The 19,663-nt window shown below is 41.0% G+C and overlaps 2 protein-coding genes across 5 annotated transcripts in view; one reads left to right on the forward strand and one right to left on the reverse strand.

Annotated features, from left to right (window-relative positions):
- The window catches only part of OTOG (otogelin), a gene marked incomplete at both ends in the record, with an annotated part of 89,579 nt that extends 78,741 nt beyond the window's left edge, over window positions 1–10,838 (reverse strand). Inside the window, 5 exons of the mRNA XM_084208712.1 lie at window positions 898–1,103; window positions 1,480–1,598; window positions 1,989–2,143; window positions 2,365–2,457; window positions 10,610–10,838. Coding sequence (XP_084064838.1) covers window positions 898–1,103; window positions 1,480–1,598; window positions 1,989–2,143; window positions 2,365–2,457; window positions 10,610–10,838 — 802 coding nt within the window. The remainder of the gene's footprint in view (window positions 1–897; window positions 1,104–1,479; window positions 1,599–1,988; window positions 2,144–2,364; window positions 2,458–10,609) is intronic.
- A 3,607-nt stretch (window positions 10,839–14,445) lies between these two features.
- The window catches only part of USH1C (USH1 protein network component harmonin), a 46,681-nt gene continuing 41,463 nt past the window's right edge, over window positions 14,446–19,663 (forward strand). For all 4 annotated transcript variants that reach the window (XR_014616249.1, XM_084208235.1, XM_084208236.1 and 1 more), the window contains exons 1-2: window positions 14,446–14,538; window positions 18,444–18,511. Coding sequence is in view for 3 of the 4 variants with exons in the window: in XM_084208235.1 (XP_084064361.1) it covers window positions 14,503–14,538; window positions 18,444–18,511 (104 nt within the window). In the remaining variant the exon portion in view is untranslated. The remainder of the gene's footprint in view (window positions 14,539–18,443; window positions 18,512–19,663) is intronic.

Below are 19,663 nucleotides of genomic sequence, written 5' to 3' on the forward strand. Positions count from 1 at the left end.
ACTTGTGCTATACATGCAGATTTAAGGGATGCAGACCCTGAGAAAGGTGAGAGAACAGAGAAAAATCTCTGGGGAAATGGCTCCTTGATCTCTGTATCAGTATAAACACCTTGATTTAGTGAGCAAAGTATTAGTGGGGGTAATGACTGTCAACAGAGAGGGCTGGTGCCTTCTGAAACTGAGGGGAATACATGAACAAGAGAGGAGACCACATCCCCTCTGAGCTGTGAAGGACTGCTCTACAGAAACATCCTCAGGTTCAAGAGGAGGAGCCAACAGTTAAACAGCCCAAAGCAATGATCTCCAGAAGTTTTTATGGCCTCACTTAGGATACTTTTCAAGGGACCTGGTCTCTTCCCCCTGGGTTTGTTTTTTTTCCTTACTCATTATATAGATGTCTTCACTCACTATTTATTGAAAGCCAAGCCTTTTGGAAGTGTCTGAAATTGACATTGAAAGATCACTGATTATTTCTGAAAGCTTTAGCACATATGAAATGCCAGATCAAACAGGATTTGACAGCTTTTATTAATTTGATTTACTAATTATCAATTTATTCCCAATTGCAATACCTCAGGCTTCCACAAGCCTCAATTTCTAAAAGGGCAGTGAACATCTAAAAACAGATTTTACCTTTCAAGTCCCAGGACACTGAAGTACAAATACCATTGCAGGTAATTGAGCATGACAGCTTTAAGATCTTCCTCCCTAGATCCCCACCTACATTGAAATTGGTTCTCTTCACTAAATATCATTTAGCCGAAGTATTTCCATATAATATTTTCCATTTCAAAAGCTACCCATCTTAAATTCAATCAGCATTACAACTGAAAACTAAGTAACATTTATATTGCCAGGAAAAAAACCAAACCCCACCACATTACACAACATACTCACCATAACTAGTTTCCAGATCATCCTGCACAACAGCATTATTGTTCCCACACAGTCCATGGGTTTTGCCCAGGTACTCTGGTGCCATTTTGATGTACACTGCAGATGTACCATCCCAAGCCAGGGTAAAGGCATACTGGTGCCTGACCAGGAAGTATCCAGCTAGCTTCTGGATGTGCAAGTTTCCAATAACATAAGGCAGTTTTACTCTGGAATGACACACAGAACCAAAAATAATATCACGTTAGGTAATGTAACCATTAAAAATAAATTATTTGCTGATGCCTTCCTCATACAACTGAAAATCCCTGATGTAAATATTGAATAACTCAACTAAACCAAATGAATTTGCAAATAACAGCAAAAAATCATTAATGCCAATGATTATACTTAATTCTATATACCACTTAATTGTATATACCTTCCTTCTCAGACACTACTCTGTAAATGGAGAGTAATTATTGCAGCTGTGGTCTGGATACTTTTTCAGCCTACCAAGGAATAACTTTACATCTCTGTTATCAAAATGGTACCGTGGTATTAACTCCAGTGTTACTACAGCATTAGAAACATGACTGCCATTACCCAAATCCTTTATAGGTGACTTCACTGCTCATCTTTATCTGTTCATCTCCAGAAAAGAATAAACTAATGGACCTTTTGCAGGAATAAGGAGAAGAATGGCATTCAGGATCATTATTCACCTGCCAAATGAAATCATAAAAACAACATTTTAATCAAATTCTTTGTAATAAACATGTAACAGAACTAATACCCCCAAATTTGAACTCAACATGGGAACAAGAAGTTTGGTCCCCCTCTTGTGGAAAAAACTGAGCAGTGTTTTCATATCCATGGTCATGGAGTGGTCTTTTCACAGCTCTGAGTGAACAAAGGTGGCTTTGAAAGGACACACATCAGTCTTATTCCACCTGTTTACATTCTATGCTATCATAACACACGGCCCACATCATGTTAAAATCACATCTAGATCACATTTTACAACCTCCTATTATAATCTCAAGTTATTTTTAATCTCTTAAAATTAATACATTATTCAACAACAGTTCAAAGGTAGAAGTGCCATTCCCTACCTGTATGGAAAAGCTCTGTTCATCTAATTCAGCGTGCCTCACAAGGGCGTATGTGGATTTCCCAGAAAAGTAATAATAGAGTCCATCAAAAGTTTCAAAATTATACTGGCCCCACGTCCTGCATATGTGATCTCTTTCAGCACCTGTGTTGTACACTAACAAAAGGAGAGTCACTTGAGACACAGCGCTGGATTTTTGGTACCAACGGGAGTTGAGATGGGGCAGTGCACACAACAGGCTGCGAAATATAACGAGACAAAAGAAAGGAGGGAGAAAATGCTACTGCATGAAGGGATGCTTTAGGCAGAGAGCAGTCATTGCAGCTGTGGGAACAGGAGTGCAAGCCCAGAAACCCAGTCAGATTTCTCTTACACACCTGTCTGGCAGCGCGGCCCCGTCGCATTGAATCGGCTGCAGTTGCACAGCTCTGGGTACACACACTCACCTCCATTAAAACAGGCAAGTGAATCTGAATGGAAAAAAACAAGGCATGTCAAAAATAAATTATGTAAAAAATAAATTCTCATCGTTTTCTTTCTTAATACCCAGTTCTCTCAATTAATATAACTCTGAGAACGATAGGAGTTGCTAGCTTAGCAATAAAGTGTCCAGGAGGACCTAACCAGACCCAAAAATAAAACACAGTGTGAAGGCTTCAACCCAAATTATACAGCCAGATTAATGAATCCATTGCACCTTTAAAGAAGCCAAACCAAATGTCTGTGACATCTGTGTAGTCTGACGTGTTTTCAGTCCCCTAAGCAAAGACTACAGGAAATGAAAGTACTGCACCACAAAGAAGCCCAGAGTCTACATCCACACACAGGTGACACCCTGCAGGAAAGCTCTGCCAGGAGGAGGGTGAGCTACCTTACAAACACAGATGTTCTGATCCCAGCTGTGAATCTTTACCTGCCTGCCCTCCTTCCATCTTCCACGTACACCAACCAGAAGCACTTTCCATAAAGACACAGATCCCTGACCTGCAATACCAGGTCTGGGTTAGGGGGAGGGAGGTGTTGCTTTGGTTTTGTGGTTTGTTTTTTTTTTTTTTTAATTTCTATTTTCCCTGCAAAGATCCCTATCAAAATATGAGAAAATTTTTCACAATCTAAAAAAAAATGCACACAAGCAGAAAAAGTTTGCTGTTACTAAATTTAAACTTTGTGATTTAATCTTTTTTTTTAACTGTGATCTATTTACTTATTTTGCTAGCATTTGCTCCTATAAAGTTTGTTTAGGAAAGGATTTTCATTTTAATAATTTACTATTATGCAACCATAGTAGTTTTTGTACTTTAGAATACAAACTGAGACTGCTTTTGTTGCAGGAAGCAGATAAGTTGCTCAGAAGAAACTGTTTCAGGAAGATGCAAACTGAAGGTTCGGCCTTCTTTTCTTTATCTTTACAAATGTATCATTCTTGAAAAATAATCCTAGAATGGTTTGGGTTGGAAGGGACCTTAAAGATCATCTTGTTCCAAGCACACTGGACCAGGTCTCACAAAGCCCCATCCCACCTGGCCTTGAACACTTCCAAAGACAGGGCATCCACACCTCTAAGCAACCTATTCCAGCGTCTCACCACCCTCATAGCAAATAATTTCTTATTAATATCTTATCTAAACTTGCTCCCTTTCAACTTTAAGTCATTACCATTTCCATCTGCAATCACATTATAAACACTAAGTAATTATCTGAAGACTTTCAAAATATCCAAACAATTAATTTTCATTCCCTTGCTTTCAACAAGCAGTCTCCCACCCTCCAACCAAAAAAAAAAAAAAAGAAAAAAAAAAGCCATGCTCAAAAGAATAAGGCAGGTAGATAAAGTAAAAGGCAAAGCTTCTTTGCCTGCTAGCCCAACTACCCTGCTCCTTTCCCTGCCTGGCCAGTGTCAGGTCAATAAAAAATAATGCAAGCACCATGCAGAAAGGTCCCCCCTCACCCTGCCTGAGCCATCTCATTTACATGCTCACAGTGACCAATCTTGTCAATAATGCAAAAGCCTGTTCCTCTTGTCAAGGGAGGCAGACATTGATCTCTTTCATCTTGAGTGTCGTGAGACCTGTGTAACCAGAGCTCTGGTCTCTGCTCTTTGCTTCTCTAAGATTGTGCCCTGCTGCCTGCCCAGTTACAATAATGTGCAATTAGGCTGCAAGTCATGTTCCTCTGAGCTGTAGAGGAAGTTAGCCCCCTTTTGATGTTGTAGGTTGAATGACTCCACTCTAAGCATGGCTCAGGTAACCTGCTCCAAGACATGTTTGTTCAGATTGTGCAAACAGTCAGCTGACCTGGGGACCCTTGCTGTCACTGTGAAGGACCTCCCTGGCTCTCTTTTAGAGAGAAAGGGTGTTAGTCAAACCTCAATCAAAAAAATCAAATTACTCAATCACAAGCCTTTTCCTCTACATGAAGATCTCTTTTGTCTGTGTGTGTATGATTCTAGGAAAATATGATGATCTCAGCTATTGAATTTTTTTATATCCCTTTTTACATCACTGTTAAGTGTCTTTCCTTGGACTGCACAGAACACCTGTGTGTGCAAACATTAGTTATCCATAAGCAGGTAATGAGGAAAGCAGCATTGTTTCAGATCACATTTAGTGCTCCTACTGCTGCAAATGTGGCCCCCCTTTAATCATCCCATTCTGATCCATTAACACAGAAACACTTCCTAAGGTATTCAGAATAAATATCCTGTAACAAGGGGTTCATTCTAACCTTTGTCATTAAAGGAATATGAGCTCTCCAAATAAGCTAACCCTTATGACCACATCAAAAGTTTATCTCTCCCCTAGAAACGTGAGAAAGATTTTCATACTTGCAGAAAGGGAAAAGACATCAAGATTGACTGAAAGCTAAAATTAGGAAAACTTACAGAAGAATATTTTGTCCTCCATTAACCTGAAAGCAACACCTATTAAAAACTCCTCAGCTCCTCTTTCCACTTTGACATTATGCCAGTTGAGTCCACTGGGTTGGAATCTGAAACTGAAAACTGGTGAGAATTTTCTAGCAGAAAATAGTAGGCCTAAGTGGCATGATTTGACTCACATGAGTAATAATGGCATTTCTAACCAGTGCTGCCCCTAGAACCTGCAGAGCACCCTGATAATTCCACCATTGCTGTCATGAAGCAACCAGCCTCAAATTCCTTCTTTATCAAATAAGATGAAGATTTGGGGTTCTTGTAACAGGTCTGAATTCTTCTCTGCTGCTCTCAGTTTAAATACTCCAACTCCCTGTAATTACTGACTAGGCTGCAGCCCCATGGGTAGGGTTATTTTAGTCCCTTGAGCACATGGACCTCCTTTTCTGTTCACCCCCTTTTTAAATTCTTCTATGAGCAGCAGCACAACCTTGAGCCCATTATTTATCAGAGCCTTTGAAAAAGTGTGACTGTAATCCAGCCAAGGGGTTCTGCAGAGCAGTGTCCAAGCTGCACACAGAGACATTCCCTACCAGCATCATGATAGCTGTTCAAGGTGTCTTGCATCTTCACCAAAATACACATTTATCTTGCAATATTATTATTGATGCAATGTATTTTGTGGCTTTGCATCTCTGATATGGTCCACACTTAGGTTTATCTGCTTTCTTACATTACCTCTTCTCCAATGAATACTTAAAATCTCTTGAATTTATGTCAGTTCCAGTTGAACTCTATGTCCTGACTTGTTCATCCATGACTTGGCCTTCCAATCCAACATGCTCATTAGAAATAAAATAAGTAATTTATATAGTGTGGAGGACTTCAGCATGAAGTGAGATGGAGTCACTAAAGAAATGCTCTCCTCTTGGGGCACAAGGAGGTAACTGCAAAGAAACCTTCTCTAGGGACTCCACACAAGAGAGAAGATACTAAATCAAAGAGACCTCTAAAATAAAGGATTTTTTCACTTTCATTCAGGAAAATATGTTTTGAAACACTTGATTTTTGCTTTAACTGTCAAATGAATACAAATGCTTGAGCTCAGGTCTGACCTCACAGTAATACACCACTGCCACCAGTACACTACTAATTCTTGAAGATTTGTGCCTGATGTGTGCCATCCTACGAGTATTTTTCTGTAAAACATTTAGTACTTCCTACTGCTACTATTTTTTCTACTATTTAAGACACAGCATGAAAAAAAAATTGCATAATGCAAAATGGTAGACACAGGTTTACTTCCAGGGTATTCATTACTAGATTCACTTGGACAGAAAAGTTTAAGTATGAAAGATTAATGTAGAAATCTGAAGTGATAAAGTTTTGCTGAAGCAAGATAGATACAGGACTCAGCCCATGCCTTCAGTTCTTATGATTCTGCTTATATATCAATTTTGACCCAAGCAACTTTAGAAATTTGAGGTCATTTACAGAAATAGACATGAATTATATTTTTCAGAATTCTTTAAAAATTTCACATTTTTAAAGTAGCTATGCAAGATCTGAAAAGTAGTTCAGTTGAAGAATCTGAAGGCAATGACAGTACTAAAATAACCAATTATTTAATAACCAATTATTTAAAAATCAACAAAGTAGATCAGGGTAAGAATTTGTAAGCAACCTAAATTAGATCTAGAGCCACGCATAAAAGAGTAGAACCTGTGCTTAAAATGTAATACGAAAACTTTTGTTGTCAGCTGCCTTGAAATTCTGTATTTTGTAACTCTGCCTAATTTCCATTGCATGTTTCTCTAGATGCAAGTTTTCAGGTGCTCCTTCAGCTATGGGAGAATTAATACAACAAGTATTCACTGCATTCTTTTTTACCCTGCAACTTCAAAATCTTTGAGAGGACCTGTCTGCAGTGGCACAGGTTTTCCCTGGCACACAGGCTTCAGAAGGATGCAATTTTACAGGATATAAAATTTTCCTCTCCAGGATTCTGAGGTGAATGAGATTTTAACCTTTCAATTTTAAGAGCCTTCCAGTTAGCTGCATATTTTCTGCTCTGGTACATCTCCTGAAATCAGTTCTCAAGCACACATTGTAAGGGATAAACATCTTCTGTGACCTCCATGACTTATGCCTGCTACAGCATTTCAACACAAGAAAAATTGTAGTGTTTGGAACATTAGATAGTCTCAGGAGTAGCCTGAATACTTCCAGAAATAATGTAATTTGCCTGTTCCAGGTTCTTAATATGCTTTAGCTCAGGAGTTTCCTGTTTTAGGCTTAAGGCTTTTTAAAAAAAAATTAATTGTTTGTTATTTTTTAAATTTTGCATGAATAAAATTTGTGTGGAAGGAAGTTAAAAGTTGAACAGCTACATGAACTACATGTTAACTTCATTATTCTGATACACTTTTCAAATCCTATGTTCCCTGGCTACAACAAAAAAACACAAAACTTTTCTCTTGGCATTTGCTTGTGCTAATGCAAATTTTTTGTTCCTCTAACAGAGAGGACAACATGACTTTCTGAAATGCTTTCAATTAACTAATACAACACAAAGGCAAAGAGATCTCTTGGCAAAAATCATGTACTCATTCCACATAAAGCACATTGGTTTATCTTTATAGAGTTACAGAATGCAAGAAAAACTGGTGTTGCAGGAAGAATTGACTGCAATATCACTTCATTATAATCACATTCCTATAAGTTTTACAAAGAATAATTTTCTTAGAGACATTGCTAAAGTAGATAAAGTGGCTGACAGCCTACCTTGCTGTTTTGGTTTGGGTTTTTTTGTCATTGATTTGGGTTTCTATTTGTTCAGGTTTGTAAACAAAGAAGGTTTATTATTTCATATATCCCCAGACATTTGTAAATCTCACTCCATGGACAGAGCTATCACAGCTTGCATCTCTCTTTATATTGGAGAGACCAAAAGGAAAACTATTTTTCTAAGTATTAGGAGCACTGTACCAAACAGATCAGGTTATTCTTTTGTTTTGTTTTTTTAATACATCTTTTACACACAGACAATAGACTCCATTTGCCACACACTTTACTGTGATTTAAAAAAGAAACCTCCAAGCCTATGCATTCCACTGTTTAAAAGAGTTTAATAATGCTGATTTTATTTGCCTTCAAGTAAGGGCATTCATTGATAATTTTTAAGGTGTGTGTGTTCAACAATATTGCCTTTCCAAAACAAATACATCAGAAATGGAAAACCCACACTGAATAGTTTTGCCTCACAGAAAGGCAAATTAGAAAGAAAACAAAAACTTGATACTCTTTCATCTACAGAGAGCAATAGAACCTAATTCTTGCCATCATAACTGCACCCTCCTTTAGAAGCTCAGCCATGTGATAAGTTAACATCAGACATCCGTAAATATTTTATTCTCCCTAGCTCCACATTTCTTCTTGCATTTATTAAATATTAGGGCTATTTAAGAAGCAGTAAACTTGCACATAAACCTGTGACAAAAACTCTTTAATAAAAGTCTTGAAAAGGGTTTATGTGTATAGTTTTATCGCACACTTGAACAATAACACATCCTGGAAGCTTTTTTCCAGATCTGAAGCAAAAATGCAACCTACTAGTTCTAATTAAAGAAATTTTCACTAGGCAAAGACTAAACCCTGGGAAACAAACAATTATTATGATAACAAATTTCTCAGCATGATCTGCATATCTTCTCTTTGTCAGCTGCTTTATTTAGCATTAAAAAAAAGCATAACAACTTCTTGGTCAATAAGATGGTGCAAGCCTCAAAAACTGAGGAAGTTTTATCAGTATAGCGTGCTAGGTTTCTAAAGCAATTTTATCATACAATACCTATGATTTTTTTCATATACTGGAGAGATATTCATAGGTAATAATTTTTATTTGAGCAATATTATGCGACCCTAAACTCTTGCATCATTCCTCTACGTTCAGCTACACACTTCCCAAAAGCTTCTGAAAACAGTGCACACTGAAAACATTAAAAGCTTTTGGAGATGACACAACCCTGGTCACAATTTATGAGTCCATTCCACATAGCATCTTGCCTTTGGGGCTGTAAAGCTATGGGATGCAAATTGAGACTACTCACTATAAGGTAGGTCCCACATCCAATGCAATCAGGCTGACTGCAGAGAAACTAGAGGGTTTGCATCGCTATCTAAAGTTACTCTGAGTTATTTTGCCTCCTGTGTAAAAGACAAAAATGGCAAGCACAGACCGTTCTCAGAATTAACACAGAAAATCTTGACCTTTCAGCAAAGGTTTTTTAAGCCTGTCCACTTCACATCTGAAAATAAGATGAAACAAAAAACCAAAGATGCACATTTCTCAAGCAAATGCCCACTACTGCAAGCTGGGGACCAAAAGCACCTTATCCTGCTGACCCATAGATGGTACACACAAACACCATCTGCAGGTTACCTCAGCAAAAACGATCTCCAAGCACAAAAAAAGTACAGGACATGCCATTTACTGGTGTCTGAACATCAATCCACATTTTTAGGCATACCACTATAAGAAAAGACTTCCTTTCTAAAAACTCTTTATTACAAAACTTAGTTAGGAACAGTCTTTCAAATTATCAAATCAGAACCAGGTGTAAACTTTAAGCCAAGTGAAACTGCATGACAAATTTCCATGCTCCTGTGTACCTTTGAAAACAAACGAGAGCCTCATTATCATTAAGGCTTGCATTAGCCATTTTAGGATTTTTTTTTTCCCTAGGAAAGATTAAACAATGCAGAAAATAAGGGAAAAAAAGAAGTCACTTTACGTAGGAACATAAATAACTTACTGGGTGGTCCACATTTCATACTGTGAATTCTCCTGTTCCAAGACAAGGACATTGCTGTAGGTGAAACGTTATAAACTGCCATTCCAGACTCCTTTCAGAAAGAACAAAGAAATCAGCAGCTATAAACAAGACACCTAAAAGTCTCTGTCAGTAAATTCACCATTTTTAGTAAGATAATTGCTTTGTATTGGCTTTCTATAAAGTTCTCAAAATACACCATTGTAAAGTAAAAAGTATACTCTACTCAAGACTCCAATACTTTTTTTTTGTTCCTTCTTTCTAAACATACTCCTGACTGAAGATTTCTGCTCAGTAGACTAGCCCAGAAAGAAACTTTTTGTTTCTATCTTGTATTCTTGGTAGGACAACCCAAATCCAGGAGCATTCACTATTACTGGTGGTTGATTTGGTTCCCTGTTTGCAGTTACGTGACTTTTTTTTCTTTGCTGAGCTTTTCCCCAAAAAGAGCAGGGAGAAAGTAGAGAGAGAAAGGTGACTCCCTCTCAGGAGCCACGAACAAGGACAACAAAGCAATCCTTCCTTTTCCCACCCTCGAACAAGGGAGCAGGAACCACACACCCCAATTACATTTGAGCAACGTGCCATGAGTGACACAGTCGAGTTGCCAAGACAAACCACATCCAAAAACCTGAGTGCTGAGCTGTAGTGACCCGATACTGCCAGCTCGTTTACTGAGAAGCAAAAAGGCTCCCACAAAGCAATTAATTGTTGACCTCAGCTTTTCCTCAAGCAAGGACATTGTACCACACATAACTTCTTGAACAAGCTAAAGCTCTAGATACAATCACAATCTTTTCTCACTGTTCTAACACTAAACTTTAATTCAGGATTGACAGTCCTCCAGGCTGGGATCAAATACACATTCAAGGGCAAGTCCTGAAGAATTACAAAGGGTAGAACAGCCACTCAAAATACAGATGGTATCACAGCAATTATTATTGCGGTATATTATTGAGGAGCATATTATCCTGACGACAATCAGAACACGCAACCCTCTATCCCGCACCACCAGCCCCTCAGAGGGCTCTCCGTGGGCAGCGGCACTGGGAGCCTGGCACCACCTGAACTCATCAGCCTCATAAGCCCTGGCTGCAGTGTGGTGGATGCTCTCTTTCCGGGGCCTGCCTGGTGGGAAGCTGCACATCCCAGTGGCCCGATGTCCCCAATACGGTGCCGTGGTGCCCGGCCCCGCGGTGCCCGCCCGCCGCTCCTCAGCCCGGCCCGCATCCTCACCTGCACCGCCGCGCTGAGGCCGCCCCCGCTCCGGGCTCCCGCCGTGCTGCTAAGGGGGGAGAAAAGAGCAGGGTTGGCTCGGCCCAGGCAGCGCAGGCACCCACCCAGCCCGCAGAGACCCCGCTGTGCCCCGGCCGGCTCTTACCTGGGGAGCGGCAGGTCCCCGTCGGCCGGGAGCTGCGCCCGGGCACCCCACGGAGACAGGGCTGGAAAACAAAGGCGGCAGGTTAGCGATGGCCCGGACTGCCCTGTCCGCCCTCCCGTGCCGTGCCGTGCCGTGCCCCGGCCGGCGGGACGCTCACCTGAGGACAGCCAGGCGCACAGCAGCGCCCCGAGCAGGAGCCGGGTCTCCATGCGGGCGGCAGCGGTTTCCCGCGGAGCTCCGGCCGCTACCTGCGGCCCGAGCTCATCCCGCCCCCCCGGGCGGGGCGGCCGGGGGGTTTATCCGCCGCCCGCCCCCCGCTCCCGGCCCGGCCCTGCCCCGGCACCCACCCCGGACACCGCCCCGGACACCGCCCCTCGCCCGGTAGCGGGCCCGGCCCGCCGGCGCTGTCTCCATCGCCGCTCCCGCTCTGGCCGTGCCCGGCGCTGACCTCACCGCCTTCACACATTCGCTTCTATTTGTCCGCTCCCCGCGGTTTTGGGAGGTTGGTGTGCCGGTGTCTCGGCAGTAGCAGCCGGGACCGCCGCTCTAAGCGCCCACTCCGCGGCCAGCGAAGCCGGGGCTGCTCCCGCAGCTCCTACGGACGGGCACGGACCGAGCGCGGCCCCGAGCCGCCCGCTCCTGCCCGGAGCGGCAAATCTCATCCGTGCTCAGCACGGAGCAGTGGCCCCAGTGAAAAAGGTGTCAGGACTTGGATAACGATAGGCATAAGCGAGACATACGCTGAATGCAGCATGCAGCTAACGTGTAGGGATGGTTTCTATAGCATCTGATAACTTTTTTATTTTTTACTATAAATTCACGCTCTGGAGCTCTCTTTGGAATTTTTTCTGCATTTATTCCTCTTGGTTTTTCTTTCTTTGTTTCACCGTTTATGATTAAATTTGCTTCCTTCCATTATGTTTCTTCCCTTTTCTCTCCTCCTATCACTGTTACACCTTTCCTGTTATTTTCCCGTTCCCATCTGATGCTGCCTCTCTCCCCATCATTCTTCAGGTTTGCATATCTTATGACAGAAGCTTTAGAAGCTGCCCATACCAGGTGAGAAACTGTCTCAGATAAAAAGGGGCCTTTTCTGACTGCTTTGGGAAGTCTGTTAACAGTAAGTCATTAAAAAGATCTCTTTTCTGCCTTTGTAATTTGTCCCTGTGGATTGTATTTCTTGTGTTTCATTTCTAATGAAATGATGGAAAACTAGTGATGTTTCACTGAGAATTCTGTTCCCTCCTGTAAGTGTTGGAGGGAGAATGTGTTTGAGAGAAAAAAACGTGAGGAATAAAATATATCTTTTAACTTTGACATGGCCTTTTCCAAATAACCCCAAACAAATTTTTAGAACTATGTGCTAGCCTCAGCCTGTATCTGCTCTGAGTGCAGCATGTGCTTCGCTTTGGTGCACTTTCACTGATCCAAGTTACATTAATGTAAGTAGAGAAAGTAGATAAAAGCAACAGGGATCGAGTTACACAACACACACTTTAATGTATTTCTTTGCCTACTAAATGAGCTGCTCACTTTGTTCATTTTCTCTTTGTGCCACAAGTAGCAAACAAGAATTGAAGCTAATTTAGAACCAATTTAGATACAATTTGATTTCTTGCTAGGAAAGATTTCATTATCTAAAAATACTAAAGAGTCATAATTGTACCATCTTTTAATACATGGTGCATTCGAAGCAATGAAAACTTCAGAGCCATCCCATAAACTTACTGGTTATCCAACTTACAGTTTTGGAGTATGAGTTAGCTTTGTGGCTTTGTTTGCTTTGTATTTACATACAGTAGAGCATAGGAATTCATGTACCAGCAGAATAACAGCCCACCAAGTTTGTCATCCTTCCTGCACTGTCCTTTACATGATGATTCAGAGCAGTTTTCACATCACCAAGTGAAGTCAATTCCACAATTGTTTACTACGTGGAGGAGTTTCTGACTCCTGAGAAGTTTATCTGTATTATAAAAACCAGTTACTTTCTTTCAAATGTACATAACTTTGAGGTTGGATAAGATCTGTTCCTGTAAAGCCTTCTAGAAATAATTGATAGATAATCAATTATTGTTCTAGACTATATGTACAACATGCATGGGTTCTAATGCATGCTTTAAAATTTTTGTGTCTCCTTCTTTCTCTTTTCAGATACAAGACAGTTTTGTTTTGCATGTGCATGCCAGAAATTCTATATCTGTGTGTTAATTCTATATCTGCGTGGAGAGACTAGCTTTTTGGTATTGTGTGGTACTGGAACTTAGGTAAAAGTAATTTATGTATTAATAGTTGCAATTTTAAGAGAGAATTGTTTTCTGCAAACAATTGTATTTATTTGTATACAAAGGCTAAATATGCGCTCCTCTCATATTCCTGACGCCTGATATGATAAATAAGTAGTGTACATATGGCCTAAATGTCCCAACACAGCAAAACCATCTGAAAGGGCTAAGTGCAGTTTCTAATGAGCCAGTAAAGCCTACAAAGTTATCACACAGAAATAATAAAATAGAACACAGGGGGGTTTTATGGCAGTATAGATTTTTTTTCATGCTTTTATTTGCATTCACACAAGTTTCCACTTTGTTGGAAGGAGAAGAGGTAAGTTACCTGTCCTTAAGTAAACCCTGCTCTCTCTGGAGTTATGTGGTTAAAGGTGATTCTGTGTAGAGACCAAGAGACTTGGGTGAGCAGGTGTTCTCCAGTCACCACCCTCCTGATTGAGGAAATCTATGATCTTGAACCACCGCAGGGAAACTGGGAGAAGACAAAATAGTATGAAAGAGATTAGTCCGAAATAGGTTCCTCTTCAGGTGCTCCGAGCTTGATTCTTCTGCAGTTACTCACAGCAGCCACGTCAGAGGCTCTATTTGGAAGCAACAACATTGTGGAAAAGGCTGAGGGAAGTCTGATTTAGACAATGATGCATTACCTTCACGCTGCTTACCTCAAAATAAAGTTGAGATTATTTGCTGTACGACAATTTATTGACGCAATTATTTTCTGTTTGTTTGGGCCTAGATTGTTTTTTGTTTGGTTATTTTGTTTTTAACCCGGTAGCTAGTTTGCTTTAAGGTTCCTCTTAGTGTTACTGACATGCATGCATGCCTACAAATACGGGAGAGAAATTGCTAGGGGAGCTGAGCGCCGTTTGAGAAGAACCAGTTGCACAAATCAGCCCGGGGAGAAGCCCGGGTAGCACACCGCGGGGGAGTGCGGTGGGTGTTCATTTTACTTTTCCTTTTACTTTCTCGCCCGTTCCGGCCGCACACGCCGGGCGGGTAGCGGTGCCCGGCTGCCCGTGCCCGGCGATCCCGGGGATGCCGGAGGCGGCGGCGGGCGCGCCTCTCACCGCCCCGGGGCGCGGCCTCGCCCGCGCAGCCGCCCCGCGCCGCTCCCGCACCCGCGCAGCGCCCGCAGCCGCGCCATGGAGCGCCGCGTCGCCCGAGAGTTCCGGCACAAGGTGAGGCGGCGGGGACGGCCGGGGCCGCCTCCCCGGCTGGAGGAGCCGAGGCTGCGGGCGGCACAGCACCCCTGGGCGGGCACGGCTGTGCCCCGGTGAGCCGCGGGGCAGCGAGGGAGAAGCTCGGGGACTTTGCGCTGCCCTGCCAGCGGCGCGGGTGGCAGCCTCCAGGGACGGGATGGGTGTTAAAGCCCTTAGAAAGAGAGGGAGAGAAGAGGAACGTTCCCCAGTGCACGAGCGTTTTCAGGGCTGGGAACAGTTTGTTTTTTAAGGCCCCGTTGGAGCCGGTGCTGCTCGGGGCAGGCGCTGGAGCCCCGGCGCTGGCAGTGCCCGCTCAGCTCTGCGCGCACCCGGCGGGGCTCGGCCCCCTCGGGTTCCACCTTAACATTCCCCGGGTCAGCTGTGCGCTCATGTGCAAACGCACTTGATACATGCAGCGGCTCGGGCTGCCTGGCATTTTGTCGTTTTGTCATTTATCCGGTTAAATAAGTGCTCGGCAGAGCGCAAAATTGTATGAGCGAAGAACACTCAAAAAGCTCTAATTAAGGAAAGGAGGAGGAAAGTAGTTTACATGTGTTAAAGATGTTTTTGCCAAGCCGTTTAGGACTCTCTCACATTAAGGTTTTCTGTAGTGTTTTGTGGGGGTTGTTTTGTTTTGTGAAGAAAGTTGTGGTTGATTTGGTTTTTTGGGTTTGAGGTTTTTGGGGTTTTTTTTTGTTTTTTCTTTTTTTTTTTTTTTTTTAATTTTATTTTTTTATCTGCTAGGACATGCGATTTCCACAAAGTAATGTAATGTTTTATAGAAGTATCTGCCGCCTGGTGATAAACGCATTAACCAAAGGATTGTTAGGATGAATTAGAGGGACTGCAAAAACACTTCTGTATGTCAAATTGGAGTTCAAGAACATTAAGGACCTGGATATTCCATCACGATGACTATAGCCATCTAGCACATTGTTTCTGTCTGGCTCCCTATTACTGTTTAACTCAACAGTGGGTTGTGCAATATTTCTGTAAAGACTCTGGTTTCTAGGTGGGTGGTTACTGTCTTGAACTTTAAACCTTCTCCCTTTCATTGCTGCTATAATTTATAAATCATTCAAGCCCCACCCCTGATAACGTGAGATGTATTGTCAGTGTTGCTGCAAACAGCTGGGATGCAGATATCAGTGACAGCTTTATCTGAGTTAGAAGACATTGAAACAGGTCTCTCTTTTTTTTTTTTATTTGGTATGATCTGGCTTCTATTGACCTCTGTGGCATCCATTACTTTTGTTGTGACATACCAGTGAAGATGCTCACTACAAGATCTGAATTTCCCCAGTTAATGGCAGTTATCTTACTTTACTTTTTTTCTTATCAATTTTAATCAGTTTCCCTATCAACTGAGCAGCAATGTAAAATATGTTATTTATCCAAACCAGTTTTTCTCTTTCCTTCAATAGTTTTCCAAAAATCTATGTGGCTTAAACAGGACTTCATACTCCTCTTTGAAATCTGGCAGATGGGGATAGTGCTAACATATTGCATTATTGTCATCTTAACTTTTTCCATACCATAAAAGTGCTTTTTCCTCCCCACAGTTTCTATTCCACTGAATAAGCTTAGGTAGACTTCTTGACAGACTTTTTTTTTTTTTAATGTATGTAGGTGCAGATCGTGTGGTGACTTTTTATTAATTTCTATGAACAACAGTGCAATGTATGTAGTGAGAAATAGAGCATAAACAACTCTTTGTATTCTAGGATTATCAGTGATACAATACTATGAAGACTCTTTAAATAAAGAGGTTGGAAGGGTTGAGGGTGGAAGGGACACCTGGAGGTTGTCTTCCCCAACCCCCCCATGCTCAGGGCCATCAAGACCCCATTGTCCAGGGCTGTGTCCAGATGGTTTTTCTTAAATATCCTTGGTTTAAAAGGTGTGAAATCACCTATCCCATGACTCTACAGTAATTTTCTTGAGAAATAAATACTAAAATGCTTCTGTGATTCAAGTTATGCCATGTCGCTGCTATTTTTTTTTAAGATAGTGGGGGGATGATATTTAAGAATTTATGAAATTAGAGTCAGCTTTTAGAAGGTGATGATAAGACCAGATAAAGCATATGTTTTCAGAAAGACTTAACCCCAAGGAGTTAAAGAATTAGGAAAATGGCACGAGATGCAGGTGGCTATGATACAGTGATAATTGATGGAAGAGAAGGCAGCAGGATGAGAATGACCCATTAGGAGGGGTGGCCCAGGATGATTAACCCAGCTGTAGCATTCTGAATATATTAGAAATCACGTGGGTGTGGGTTTGGTCAGAGGAGAACAAGTTACTGGTTAGGATGAGAAGTGCAGGAGTCAAACAAAAAGACTGAATATTTTGTCAGAAGAAATAGCAGAATTTAGATGTGGCCCTCCATTTTGTGAGAGGAAATGAGGATGTATTTGTCAGCGAGCATATCAGGAGAAAAATGGAATTTTGTTAATCTTCATTTTCTCTGTCAGGATAAAGAGATGATGATGGTTTTGCCCTTTGCTGTGTAGGGTTGATGCACTTAAACATTTAATGGTCTTTGTGGAACACTGCTCATACAGTATTTTAGCTAGTATTGGGGATTGAGCTCTGTATTTTACTTGTCAGGGAAGTGAAAAATGGATGCAGGAATTAGTTTGACCTTGAGTTTTACCTTTACAATTAGCCTTGCCTCGAGTCTGTGCACAGCGTTGCTGAAGTTTTGATTGCAAACATTTTATTTCCTTTTCAGACAGACTTTATGCTATGTTTTGAAATTCAGTTTTGAAATGCACTGTGAATAAATGGTATTCACTGGTGTAAGTGTAAAGCAATCTTGACCTGCATGTAGCTTTCTGGCCTTTAGGTGTTTTGAAAGTGTCTTTTTCCAGAGGAGACAAGTAACAGAAAACCACCTGAATGCGAAGTCTTGCTGGCTTTAGAGAGCCAGGAGGTACAAGTAATAGAAAACCACTGGTATGTGAAGACTTGCTGGCTTTAGAGACCCAAGTGGGACAAAAGGAATATGAAGCATGTGTTTAGTTTAGAACATAATACAAACCATTGCAAACCTGGAAAGGAAGGGCCTTTCTTTAAGTATGCAAATTGCTTCTCAGTCTTCGCGTCACAGTAATATTACCCTTTAGGTCAGATGTAAATTGTTTTCCTAAACATCAGGCTTGTCCAGGTGTAAAACTGATGTGATGTGACCTCTCACTACAAGTAAGATTAGTGGGGGTCTCACTATCACTGAATATAAATTGAACTCCTCATGTAAGAATTCTGGTTTGGTTTTCTTTTGCTTTAATTTACTGTAATTATCCATGAGCGGGCATAGTAATATGACACTGGTTTAAGTAAAGGTACTATTAGTGGGGGAGGAAAGAATAACTAGCATGTTCTATCAGTTAAGAGCTGGAGCAAAGAGGAACAGAGGTGTAGCAGTTTGCATAATGCTATAAGTGAGCTCCTGAAATCGGTGGTTTGGACGACAGCACAGAGATTGTATCTCAGCCTGGTGCTTTTATCTGTGACAGCATGTGCTACATTAATGAGTGGCCAAAAAGGTTCCTGAAGACATTTATTCAACAGTACAGTGATTATCAGGTAAGACAAGTATGATATTACTGTAATAATCCTACTGCTGAGGGGAATTCTAGCATACAGAATATATCAGGATTCACCACCTTGTCTAATTGTTGTCATACAAATTTTAGGAGCTCTCTTTGTAAGCGTGACATTGTGAGGCAATGCTCTGTTGCAAAAACATGTTTATCTTTTTAAAAATTATTTTTACTTGATGCAACTTTTGCTCTGTGGTTTAAGAATCTGTGAAAGTGTCTCATGTTCAGCATTTGTGGCTATTAAGTCAGAGATTAATGATAGTGTCTTTGGGTTTTCAGGTCAATCTATTAATTGACAATGAAGCGGAAAAGGATTACCTTTATGACGTGCTGCGGATGTACCACCAGTAAGATCTACCTTTATATATGTTGGTGTGGAGTTTTACTAATATTTTTCAATTTGAAAAATTAATATTCACCATTTTAAGTAGTCTTTCTATGTGCTACTAGAAAAGTAATTGAAATTAGAGGGTTTTGTCCTGTTTAATGAAATCTTGTGGTTTCGCAGCTTAACCTGCAGGCAAAGAAGGATCATGTCTGTAATCACATATAAAGCTACTTTGGTTTTATGGCTTGGCAGTTTTTAAGAGTTTCGTGGATTCATATCTGGGGGTGTGTGGGGGGAGGCTCCTGCATGATAAAACTGTTCTTAGGAAACAGGAAGAGAGCATTAATAATATTCATGAATATTTCCAAATAGTGCTTATTTGTTTGTACAAAGTTTTCACTGATATTGCTTTACTAAGATTTTTTGCTAACTTTTCAGGTAAAAATTTTGCAACTGTCCCTCACAAAGCTGGAAAAATTTACTCTTGGAATTTGTTTGGCATGTTTAATGACTCTGGCTTATTACAACACAATGGTAAAAAATTGGAAAGGTGATAGGCCTATTACCAACCCTTTTGCTAAACTGATTTAAACCACAGTTGCCTCAGACTTGTTTCGTTGCAAATGACATCAGCCCATGATCCATTGTTTTTCAGAGAAGATGAGAATATATTTTCCACTAATCATAGACAAGTGGGTCTCATAGACATTGTTTCCATTCATATTTTAATTAAAAGCTTCTTAGCTGAGTGAAATGTATATGTTTCCTCTGATGTTTGTAGTTATGGGGGTATTCAGCTGCATATCTGATTCTGTTTCACTCAGGTCTGTCTAATTGCTTTTCCATTCATAAAGACTGTTGTTTGGAAAGCCGGTTGGTTCAGCAGATCTGAATTATTTAAAATCTTCTTGCAGTTACAAAATTAACAATGCATATGGCAACTTTTCTTCAATTTCCACAACTGCAATGTCTTGGGCAAAATTTTCAGTATCTCTGTGAACATATAATGATGATGTATCACTTCCTGGGAATACATTATGAAATATCCCAGGGCAAAAATATGTGCATTTGCTGTTGGAGTTAGCACTTAATTTCTGCTTCACTGTGAATGGTACTTCCAGAAGTATTTGACCTCCAATCCTATTGTCTGTATTTTCAATGCCCATACCTC

Source organism: Fringilla coelebs (genome assembly GCF_963513975.1).
Source record: "Fringilla coelebs genome assembly, chromosome: 6".
Classification (NCBI taxonomy): Eukaryota; Metazoa; Chordata; class Aves; order Passeriformes; family Fringillidae; genus Fringilla; species Fringilla coelebs.